The sequence below is a fragment of the Papilio machaon genome, chromosome 17 (genome assembly GCF_912999745.1).
Source record: "Papilio machaon chromosome 17, ilPapMach1.1, whole genome shotgun sequence".
NCBI classification, from domain to species: Eukaryota; Metazoa; Arthropoda; class Insecta; order Lepidoptera; family Papilionidae; genus Papilio; species Papilio machaon.
The window spans coordinates 4,008,228-4,019,834 of NC_060002.1; the positions used below are offsets into that span (position 1 = coordinate 4,008,228).

Here is an 11,607-nt window from a genome sequence, read left to right on the forward strand (position 1 = left end):
TTGAAATAAATATGCTATGTCACGTCAAACTGATCGTATTGGAGTAATTTCAGGTAACGCATACTTAGTGTTTATTTGAGATTATTATGTGTAAGCCAAAACTTTTAATTATAATGTACTTAATTATTTTGTAAAGTGAAATATTTCTTTTTCCCATTTTTATATGGTTGATTCTTCTAATCTTAATGATTAGAGTAATCAGTGTTGGCAACTGTTTCATGGCCGGTTGCCACCTGAAGACAGTATCTCCTCAAGCTCACTGTGGTTCAGGCGTTGATGATACAAGAATATAAGTTCGTTTTGATTATACGCGCCTATTGATGTTCCTGACAGTTAATTGTATATTATTAATTCGAGTTTCCAACACCGCTATCAACCGCAACAGCACCAATATAGACACAAACGGTTTTAGCTCTGCTAGCGACTAGGGCGAGATTTCTACGGCGTTCACTTTTTTTGGCGAGGTTATGTGAAGACTGTGTAATTGCAGACCTGTGACGTCCCTCATTGTCCAGGGCCTTGGGGGTCCCCAGCCGCGTACTACCCTAGGCCCTTTAGCTAGTTGTAGATACAAAATACCATTACTTAAAGCCTGTTCCTGTACGGAGGTCAGGGAGTTCAGATGCCATCGTTGGCTAATACCCATTCGCATTACGCCCGATGGCATTGTCTTTCGCCATCCCGAGGCCAGAATTAATCCGGCGGCCAGTGGAAGGTTCTTTTATTCCTCTATTTGGTTATAACTTACGTGGTCATGGTATGGATCCAGGATGCAGGTAGTTTGACGAGTTGATGTTTTATTATTTACAATAAATAAAAAAAAAAACTTATAGCACATATGATTACAAATGTAATATAGGTATCCATATTCAGTACGACGATTACATTTATAAGCTGATTTCAAATCTATTACATAGATGTAGACAAATCAAGATATTAATAGGCAAAAATTCATTGAGGGTGTAGAGCGCTCTTATACCAGTGGAAGTGGACTCATACTGGTCTATGACAATTAAAGTTTTATATATCGTAAATTAGAAAGCTATTATTTCTTTATGGTCAGTTTCATATGTACATATTTAAATTAAAAAAAAAAATCTTCTTTATGATATTACAGTTTCTCTAGCTGTTGTGTACAAACTGGCAGCGAAGACTATATCTCTTTTAATAGCAGTAGACGCTTCTTGCATCTTGGCTTGAAGCTTCGGGTCTCCTATTGCAACAGCGGCGTCTTTTACGTCAATCAACAACTAAAAAAAAAAAAAAATGTTAAGGCGAAGTTAGAACCTAGAAAAATGACTCATACAGTTTGAAAAATCTGACGTAATACTTTTACAAATATTTTTTTATGTGTCAAAAAATTATAATGTTCTAATTAAAGTGGGATAGTGTTAAATTAAACAAAACATACTTCGTGTAGTTGTTGAATACACCTGACTATGATGCCTTCTTGCACATCTGTTAAATCCATTATCTCTGCAAAGGGTTTCTCGAGGGCCCATTCGTATACAACTCTAATTAAACCAAAGTTTAACCTTTCTCCTTGCCCATCAAATTGACTGACCTGTTTTTGTAAATTAAATATTATAAATCATCAAAGTATTAGATGCTTTAGTTTTTGAATAATGACTGAAAAAAATAAACTTACCAGATATTTAGATTCGATTGATGTTAAATCTTCATCGATGGCTTTGATTGCATCAACACCTTCTTTTAATTTATCAGTCAAAGGCTGGCTGACATTTGTCTTAGCTTGGAATACAAAACAACTTAACAAAGCCGCTATCTCCGCTGGGTTTTTATCAGTGAACACATTACGAAAGACCAGCTCCGATATAATGAGTTCGTTAGTACCCATGCCACATGCCACACGACCTTTCAATATGACACTATCATGTTCGTCGATGTAATTTAATTCACGTAACACCAACAGTCTTCGTTGATAATCCGGGTACAAAGCTAAGTTTTCAAATGATAATAGTAATTTGTATTTATCCCGCTTCCTTTCAGCTTGCTTTCTTTCGTAAACTATCGCGAATTCTGTTTTAAAGTTTGCGATATCAGTTGATTTCTTTTGAGATTCTAACATGTCCTGTGAAATGAAAATATTTGCTGTTAGAATAAATTAACACATTCACTGCCAGTTCTGTTTTTTCGAACTCGCAGAACGAGCCAGTGGTACAAAACGTGTTTAATAAAACTAACAAAATATGTCTATGATTATTTTGATATCTAACTATTGGTTTCTGAGACCGAAATCTCTGCATAAAACATATCGACATCCCTGTCATTATCTTTGAAAAAAACAGAGATAACAACATGTTTTAAACGAGAATTTCGTCTCAGAAATCCACGGTAAGTTGTGATACACTTTTTGCGACTCTATTGTCAAGACGGTATGCGTCATATACAATAGTGCTTCAGTTAAAAGGTTATTTTGTGGTCAATTTTACCTTGTATTTGTTCATCTTGTCAAGCGATTGCAGAACTTCTCCAGTAGTGATGGAGAGTGATTGTGTGAGACTGACACGTTCCAGTGCGCTGGCGCCAGTGCGTACGGCGTGCGACAAACGAGACAGTTCCTGCACCGCGGCCGCGCAACTAGATCCCACTGGAGCGTCTTTGAACCTGACATGCCATACATTAAAAATATACTTATGTAATTTAAGCAACCTCTTAGTGACTAAGAGTCTTTTAGACTCTTAGGGTCCGTTCACACAAACCATTGCGAAGAGATCAGATTTTTATCCATACATATTAGTAAAATTGGAGTGTTTGTATGTAATGTAAGGAACGGCTGGACCGATTTTGTCTTTGACGGTAAGGTAACTTATGTACTTGGGCATATTGTAGGCTACTTTTTATTCGGATGACCAAGTTGTGGTTTTTAGTAGCAAATAAAATCGAACTTTATGTGATTGGAACAAGGTTTAATTTTACTTATCAAGTATTTTTTTTTTTCATGTGTCAAAATGAGTATATTCCGCACCCGTCTTTGTAAAAGAACAGATACAACTATATATAAAATTATATAATGATTTATAAATTGTCAAATCACCTTGGAATCTGTCTCTGGTCCCAATCTTGAATGATACGGCTGGCATCTATTTTTAATGTCATTTTGGTGACAGCGATTATGTTCTTCGGTGCAATGCAGAGTATCGAGTGATTAAGTGTGCCTTCTTCAGTACCTAATTTAAAAAAGAAATTACAATGATATGGAAATTTAGAGATATATGTTTTTTTTTTATATTAGCATAATAGCTTACCTATTCCATCATACATAGCAGTAAAACTAAGCATCCTGTACCAATTTTCATCCAAATCAAAATTGTACTTATTAGGGTCTTGTTCGATCGTGTTCAAGACCAACACTTTATATGGAGTTTGTCGAGGACCTGAAAAAATGTGATTAACTAATTTATAAAGCCAACAAAACAGAGAGTGACAGACTGAAAGAGAGTTTTTCTTCTCTCTTCTCATTAAAATCGTAACCTATTAGAGTCCGTTCACACAGATCGAGATAACTTATCTTTACACAATTGAAACAAGATTTCACGTCTTTCTTAAGACATATGCTCTACTCTCCGTCAGGGTCCGTATTAACGGACCCTTAAACAATTAAAAAATCTATATTACCTGAACTATTCAAATAAATTCCAAGTTGATTTATATAAGGTCCTGCGGACAGTATTAAGATCTTTCCAGGTATTAATTCCTTGGCTACTTTAGGTTGTCCGAGAAGTATAGGCATGATATCATTAAGGACGTCAATATAAGCCGCGGCAGTGTCATAAAACGTCGCTAGAGGCGCTAAGTGCGCAGGCAATGGCGTACTGCATTTCTGACTATATTCTTTTTCAGCTAATTCCAGTTGTTTTCTATGGTTATCAGCTTGACATATCTGATAGAATTCCCTAAAAGAACGCTGCATCATACCTTCCACTGATACAGTTGCGGCTCTGGAAACAAAATAAAATTATTAACTGAAATAAAAACGTCGATAAATTTATATCTATCTATATACTAGCTTTTACCCGCGACTTCGTCCGCGCGGAATAAAAAATAGAAAACGGAGTAAAAATTATCCTATGTCCGTTTCCTGGTTCTAAGCTACCTGTCCACCAATTTTAGTCAAATCGATTCAGCCGTTCTTGAGTTATAAATAGTGTAACTAACACGACTTTCTTTTATATATTAAATTTTATATATTAAAAGAAAGTCGTGTTAGTTACACTATTTATAACTCAAGAACGGCTGAATCGATTTGACTGAAAATTGGTGGGCAGGTAGCTTAGAACCAGGAAACGGACATAGGATAATTTTTACCCCGTTTTCTATTTTTTATTCCGCGCGGAAGAAGTCGCGGGTAAAAGCTAGTTTTTAATAAACATACGAATATGCAATCATTTGTAATTATTGGTGTTCATTACCTCAATAGACTAAGTATCATGGCGTAAGTAAGACGGAACTGAGAAGAAAGTTTTTCAGGGGTACCCAACATCATTTCTTTTAATTTAATTTGATTTGGCACTTCCTCTTTGCAGAGAATTATGACAGTGCCTGTGTCGTCCAAACCTGTAATATAAACATGAAAGAAAAAGAACAATTCTTGTATATTTGCAGGTTCTGGAATATATCGGAAACAAGTTAGGAATCGAGCGTCGGTGGCTGAGGGGTTAAGCACTTGATTTGTAATCTGCAGGTCCTGGGTTCGAATCCCGGCATGTACCAATGTGTTATTCGATTCTCGATTTACATATGTACATTTATCTGAAGTTATTACGGTGAAGGAAAACATCGTGATGCTGCACATATCTGAGAAGAAATTCAATATGTGTGAAGTCAACCCGCACTGGACCAGTGTGGTTGACTATGTCCTAGTCACCCCTAACTTAGGGTAGGCTCCGAGCCGTTCGGTGGGGATGCATAGTGATGATGATGATGAAGTTAGGGATTCATAGAGTGAAAAAAAATTTGTTTTCTTATAATCTTACTAATATCATAAATATGAAAGTTGGATGTTTGTTACTACGTATCTCTAAAACGGCTGCATGCATTAAATTTGATAGTGAGGTAGAACCGTTTAGAAAACACATAGGCTACCTTGTATCCCGGAAATGTATAGGTTCTGGAATAAGTTTTATTTACCATATTTGCTCAATAACTCTGTAACGGTCTGACATATCACATAGTATTGTTAATGTTAATTTTTTTTATTCCGCGCAAACGAATTCGCGAACTAAAGCTAGTTGTTATTGAATTTAAAAAATGAATCTTTTCTTAACAAGCTTATTTTTTTTATTTCTTATTAGCTCTAGCTGTAGTTGTGTGCTATATGAGAAAAAAAATGTTTTTTTTTTCGAAAATATTTAGTTGTACGAGTGTCCAGGTAAATTATTGTTTTACCTCTTCTGCCGGCTCGTCCCGCCATCTGTATGTACTCAGCGGGCATAAGATGGCGACTCTGAACGCCGTCAAATTTGGTTATGTCATCGAATACAACAGTACGCGCCGGCATGTTCACACCCATCGCAAATGTCTCCGTCGCGAACAGAATTTTAACCTAATAGAAAACATTTAATTCAACAATAAGAGCGGATCATCTCTTCTGCAAAATATGGATGGATGGATGGATGGATGTTTGAAGGTATCTCCAGAACGGCTCAACAGATCTCGATGAAATTTGGCATGGCATAGATTTAGACCATAGTTTGAAAGAGCACATAGGCTACTTATAATGTTTTTTTTTAATTTCGTGGACGGAGTCGTGGACAACAGCTGGTATTTGATAAATTAAGAAAATATTTGAATAATTTAAACATTCAACTTACGAAACCCGATTGGAATAACATTTCGACAATTTCCTTTAACAAAGGCAGGATACCGCTGTGATGAACACCAATACCATTTTCAAGTACCCTCTGCATTCTGATAACCTTTAAAAAATCACAAATTAATACTTTAAACACAAATTTAAAAAAAAAATCGAAATAAATCTATACCTGTGGCAACACTCTATCCGGCTTCTTTAGTCTCTGTAGACATTTCTGGAAGAAATTCCTAATGTGCCCCTTTTCTTTGGCCGTAGTGAGATCAACCGACATTAAATTCTCTGCATTCTGATCGCACCTTTTAAAAAAAACAATAGTTTATATATAGATGGAGCTAGTTACGCAAGAATAGACAATATAAGATATGACGTCACACTATGGTAAGAAATATCTTAGTGTTTACCTGTTCCTAGAAAGTGTGAAAGCGACAACAGGCAGCTTGTCCGATTGCCGCAAATGGTCTATGAACGCCACCCACATTGTTTGTTCAGCTTTCGGGTTCATGTATTGCTTTGTACCTATTGTATAATAAAGAGGTTGTATAGACCATAGAGTATAGTACAGACTGGTATATGATAGACGTAACAAAGAAATTTGGTCACACCTTTTGGTCCGAAACTTTTCTTATATTCATTCTCTCTGGACTTTTTGGCGGCAACAGCCTCATTGTATCCTCTCAATAGGAAATTACTTTCCTGATCTACTATCATGAATCGTTCGTGTTTAGATTTACCACCGGTACCTAAAAGAAAAAATATCGCAAATGTGAGAATAAGTGATAATATTTTCATATTATTGTATTGTGATCTGCTTTATAATGTAACAGCACCTGTATATAAGTAATGGCATAGTGGCACTGGTCTCTTCGGTGTTGACACAACGAATACTTTCCGTTTCTTAGTACGTCCCACCCAGTCGGCGAATTGAAGAGTATTAGGTACTGTTGCACTTAACATAACTATGCTTACGTGCGCAGGTAACAATATAAGTACCTCTTCCCATACGTAACCACGCTGAAAAACGTAAATACTAAAATTGCTAAGAAGTATACTGCACATTAAAAACATTGGGGAAATTTACTATTTAAAAAAAAAACATGATTAAATTGCGTATAATACAAAAATGAAATAATTATCAAATGTAATTAAGACTCAAATTATCATATTTAACACCTAGAGATATGTTTTATATATATCGTAAATGAGGGTTGTTAATTGAATGCTAAAGGAGACCCTAAGTTATGATTTTTGATGATGCGATAGTCAAGTTTTGGTATTACCTCGGCGTTATTAATATAATGTACTTCATCAAATATAACGAACTCTAAGTCTCTGGTGACATCAGAGCCGCAGTAGAGCATTGAGCGCAGGATCTCTGTGGTCATAACGAGGCAGGAGGCGGTCGCATTGATCTGCAGGTCCCCGGTCAGTAAACCCACTTCACCAAACATTTTGTTGAAATCATTGTACTTTTGGTTGGATAACGCCTTGATAGGTGAAGTGTAAATTGCCCTGTTATTGAATATTAGGGAGTATTTATTTCATTTTTTATTGATGTAAATATAGGATTATGAAGGCGGATGTTAAGTTACAAATCATAACATTAATACAGATTTTTAAGTACCAAAATATTTGAATCAAAAGTATGGATTTCTTTCTCTCTGTAAAACTGTATCCGTTCAAACTAAAGGTTTTATCATCAAAACGAAATCCTTGGTTTATTGTATACTGGCTGTTGTCCGCGACTCCGTCCGCGTGGAATTAAAAAACATTTTAATTAGTAGCCTATGTGTTCTTTGAGACTATGTTCTATATCCATGCCAAATTTCATCCAAATCCGTTGAGCCGTTCTGGAGATACCTTCAAACATCCATCCATCCATCTAAACATTCACATTTATAATATTAGTAAGATGTTAAAATGTATGTTATTGTATAATTGTTACTGTTAAATAGTATTTACCTTGTACAATTTCTCCTGGACATAGCAATAGCGTACTCCGCTACAACAGTCTTACCGGCTGAGGTGTGTGCGGCTACGAACACGTGATGACCTTCCTCCAGTTTTAGTATAGCCTTTAAAGTAAAATTATTAAATAAAAGTGTGATTCATTAAAAAACATATTAAGCCTGACTGAACCCCAATATTAGGCAATTAAGAAGACTTAAATTCGAATGCAGGACCGGCGTTAGTGTAGGGCGCGGTTGGGCCACCACTCAGAGCACTGGACTGATAGGGGTGCTAAAGGTCTGCAAATTAACTAGTCTTACATAACCCTGTTAACCCCCCCTCTAAAAGGCACGGTATTACAGGAGGCGCCGCAGAAATCTCGCTCAGGGCATTAGAAGAGCTAAAAAAACTGTTACTGTTCGAATGACACCTCGCTTTTCAAAATTACAACAAAACATACTTATACTAATACCCCACATTTGATTAGGCACGTCTCCAACAGGCGTACTCTTCTGCTCAGCGTGCCTACTATCATGAAAATTTACACCCTACTGCCATTTGGGCAAAAATACACATAGACATTAAAAAAGTTACCTGCTTCTGAAAATTATCCAATTCAAATGGATACGAGTGTGCCATATCTCTTATTTTCTCTCTAAAATCTGGTACAGGGAGTGTAACATCAATCATTTCTGCCCAATCAGTTGATGTTACCGCCATCCTGCCTTTAGAACTTGTTATATTCAGTACTGGTATCTCTGGAAGTTCTACCGGAGGTTTTATTATAGTATTCTCTAAGAAGTTATCACTCTCAGATGTATCAATATCTAGATCGATTTTCTTTGGCTTTTGAACTGTTTTAGGTTTTGATTCAGTTCCATCATCGTCTTTCCATAGATCTACAATAAAAAAATATTTTGGAAGTTTGTAATATTAGATTTCAAGTAAGAAACTAGTCTAATAAATCCATTGTTTATAGTCAGGTAAAAATTTTAGGAAACCTCATTTTCGTATTTAAATTTGCATCAAATATTTTTATGTATTGTCTCAGGCTCGTATACGTCCACACTGAGGGGCTTGGAGCCTACTGGACAACAAGGCCTTAGTCAAATATTCAGGCCTAGTGTTTGTTACTCAACTTCATACATATCTTCTGAATTTCTTCACAGATATGTGCAGATTGCATTACTTCCTTTAATGTAAGAATCTTTTTATGTATACAAATAGAATATGTTTGGTAACTGTGTGTGCTAACAAGACTCATTATTTTAAATTTAACTAAAACTCAGGATAATTTCTCAGTCTAATTGTAAGATAATAAAACCTCACCTACTAAATGCACATTATTATCAACAACTTCTTCAAGATTAATTTTCACAAGTTTATCAATATCTTCTTTGTCTAATTTTTGTTCACCAGTACTGCCACTTTTTAATAGAGTGAAACCATCATTTTCAAAAAGAACACTTTCATTACTTCCTGGTGGCGTCGTTAGTATTTCTGGAATATAATAAAAGGTAAGTCAAAAAAGTTATTTATGAGACTGAAATTTAAATTAATTTTAGTTACTTAACTAACAACCAGGTCCACCATTCCTGCAAGATGCCTCTGAACACATTCAGTACCAACTCAGCCTGCTAGTTCACTATAGTACATAAAAATCATAGTGGCAGCAGTGAAGGTGTTAAATTGTAATATTAAAATTATTCACAAAACAGTAGCATAAATGTACCTTCTCCTAAAAACTTTCCAGGTTCATCATCTTCCAAGTTTATATTGATTTCACCACTTTTAGTTGCTTCATCCAACATTTTCTGGAGTTCCTCCTCAAAGCCAGCAGGTAAAAAAGGGTTTTGTGTTGTGGTTCCCCTAGTTGCAAGACTTGGTGGCAGAGGTGCCCGGGCCATAGACAAGCAATCATCATCTTCCACCGGTATACTCACTTCTTCTAAACCGACTATCTCTCCAGTTATAGGGTCTCTGATGATCTAAAGTTTATAGATTTTTTTTGTATTCGGTACTTGAGTATTGTCTACCTTACAATATAATGACGTTAATTTGGAAATCCAGCAATGAATCTTAGAATTTAAAAATTCAGCTTATTTCAGATGGTTATTTTGTTACCTATTTTATATTTTAAAATGTCCGTAGCATTAAATTAATATTTTAAAAGAATATAATATATTATACGTACATCTAATGTGGTATCTAGACCAATATCTTCATCTTCAAACTTAATTAAGGAATCAATGTCCGTTTTTCTGTGCCAATGTGTTTGTGATCTTTCCCATTTATGTATTGATAGTCTTTCAGGTTTTAACAAATATTCTTTCACACGATCATTTAAATCGTCGAAAATTGGTGGTATCTGAAACAAATTGAGTGTCAAAAAGATTTTTCATTTTCCAGATTTTTTGGCGGTATTGTTTATTTACCTTAAAATCAGCAAATTCGTTTTCTATCTGAGCCGACATTCTATATTTAATTGAAAAAGTTATTTGTAGAGTATTAAATTAAACACACATTTCTTTCAATGTTTTTAAAAGATGACATTGACACTGACAACTTTTGCTGTTGTTGTTGTTTTTACTATTCGCTCATGAGAGCAGGCAAAGGAACTAAGCCGTACAGCCTTGTCTTTTTTATTTAAGACAACTTTTGCAAATTTACAACACACTATGATCCGTATGTGGTGCTGTTCCATTACAGCATACATATGATGAGTAAAGTTCAGCAAATTATATTTAAAATTTTGAAACACTCACTTAAAATATGAGAAAAGGAAGCGTTTCACTTACTGTTATGTGATACGCTACTCAGTGTAATCTGCCAAAAAAAATCCCCCAGGCTTAAGACCGCACAGAAAAAAAGCCTGTTATGGGAGTATTTTCACGGTTCGTCTGATGAGCGTATGTACTGTAAGCCAAATTCTAGTCCTTCTCATTCCTTACATTTTCGTATAAGGAAAAGATGGAATGGCGAAGTCGATTTTGCCTGGAACTAGATATGTACCTATATTATTACCAATACAATATGTAAAACGCAGAATTGTATCATATTGTATATACAATTTTCAATGCCTGGCTAATATGAAAAAATTCTAATACATACGACTTTTTACGACAACATTACGATTTTTGGTAGATATTAGTCGTCTTCTTATTCCACTTAAGTAATTTAAACAACTTTTTCAAGTTTGTTTTTGTTAAGAGGCATGACCATTATTTAAGTAAATATTAAACGGAGTAAGTCGAGAATTATATTCTTTACTATTAATATATTTGAATAGGTTTTAAAACATATTTGATTTGCCATATTCGAGAATAATGTTGTGAATTATCTTAATCAGTTCTTTTTTTTTGCTCTATGTGACCTTACTTGAATATCGTATCCGCTTATTATTTTAAAAATACTGATATAGGCATACGGACCAGAAGTGAGTGTGTATGCTAATGGCTCGCTAAAACGACCCAATGGAATTGGATTCCTAAGAAACGAAATTGCACCATATTTTATTTGGGTTCGATCTCATTTTATGAGGGAGCTTAAGTAATTTGAGAGTAGTCGGCTATGTGGTATGACTATGGAATAACGCTTTTGGCTTTCTACAAACTCTGTATTAAGACGTTATTCCTTAAAAAGTTGTGAAAAAGTAGTAAGAGTACAAATTAACTAACTCGATATGATGATTCCACCAACGAATAGACACATACTTATACACAATTTATGCAAATGCACAAACCCGCATTGAGGTACTTTTAGTTTGTTTTAGAAGAAATCAAGATTATGGTATCTCTCACGACCTTATTACCTTAATACGCTTG

The 11,607-nt window shown here is 35.1% G+C and overlaps 1 protein-coding gene across 1 annotated transcript; it reads right to left on the reverse strand.

Moving 5' to 3' along the window:
• Positions 1 to 847: 847 nt before the first annotated feature.
• On the reverse strand, positions 848 to 10,345 carry LOC106721679 (helicase SKI2W). Its single transcript, XM_045682043.1, has 21 exons — positions 10,219 to 10,345; positions 9,978 to 10,151; positions 9,516 to 9,771; positions 9,113 to 9,283; positions 8,378 to 8,682; positions 7,796 to 7,908; positions 7,114 to 7,345; positions 6,664 to 6,847; positions 6,439 to 6,576; positions 6,238 to 6,352; positions 6,006 to 6,132; positions 5,835 to 5,939; positions 5,410 to 5,566; positions 4,434 to 4,578; positions 3,640 to 3,962; positions 3,270 to 3,398; positions 3,059 to 3,191; positions 2,454 to 2,628; positions 1,649 to 2,092; positions 1,412 to 1,564; positions 848 to 1,250 (listed from the first exon to the last, which is right to left on the reverse strand). Exons 1-21 carry the CDS (start codon positions 10,255 to 10,257, stop codon positions 1,104 to 1,106), a joined length of 3,765 nt encoding a protein of 1,254 aa, XP_045537999.1. The 5' UTR covers positions 10,258 to 10,345; the 3' UTR covers positions 848 to 1,103.
• Between the last annotated feature and the right edge of the window lie 1,262 nt (positions 10,346 to 11,607).

Excerpts from the sequence above, each read along its gene's own strand:
- LOC106721679 (XM_045682043.1), bottom strand. The coding sequence starts at position 10,257 with ATGTCGGCTCAGATAGAAAACGAATTTGCTGATTTTAAG. Across the intron at positions 10,152-10,218 it reads ACGAATTTGCTGATTTTAAG|ATACCACCAATTTTCGACGA; the intron begins GTAAATAAACAA and ends AATTTGTTTCAG. Across the intron at positions 5,567-5,834 it reads TGTTATTCCAATCGGGTTTC|GTTAAAATTCTGTTCGCGAC; the intron begins GTAAGTTGAATG and ends GTTTTCTATTAG.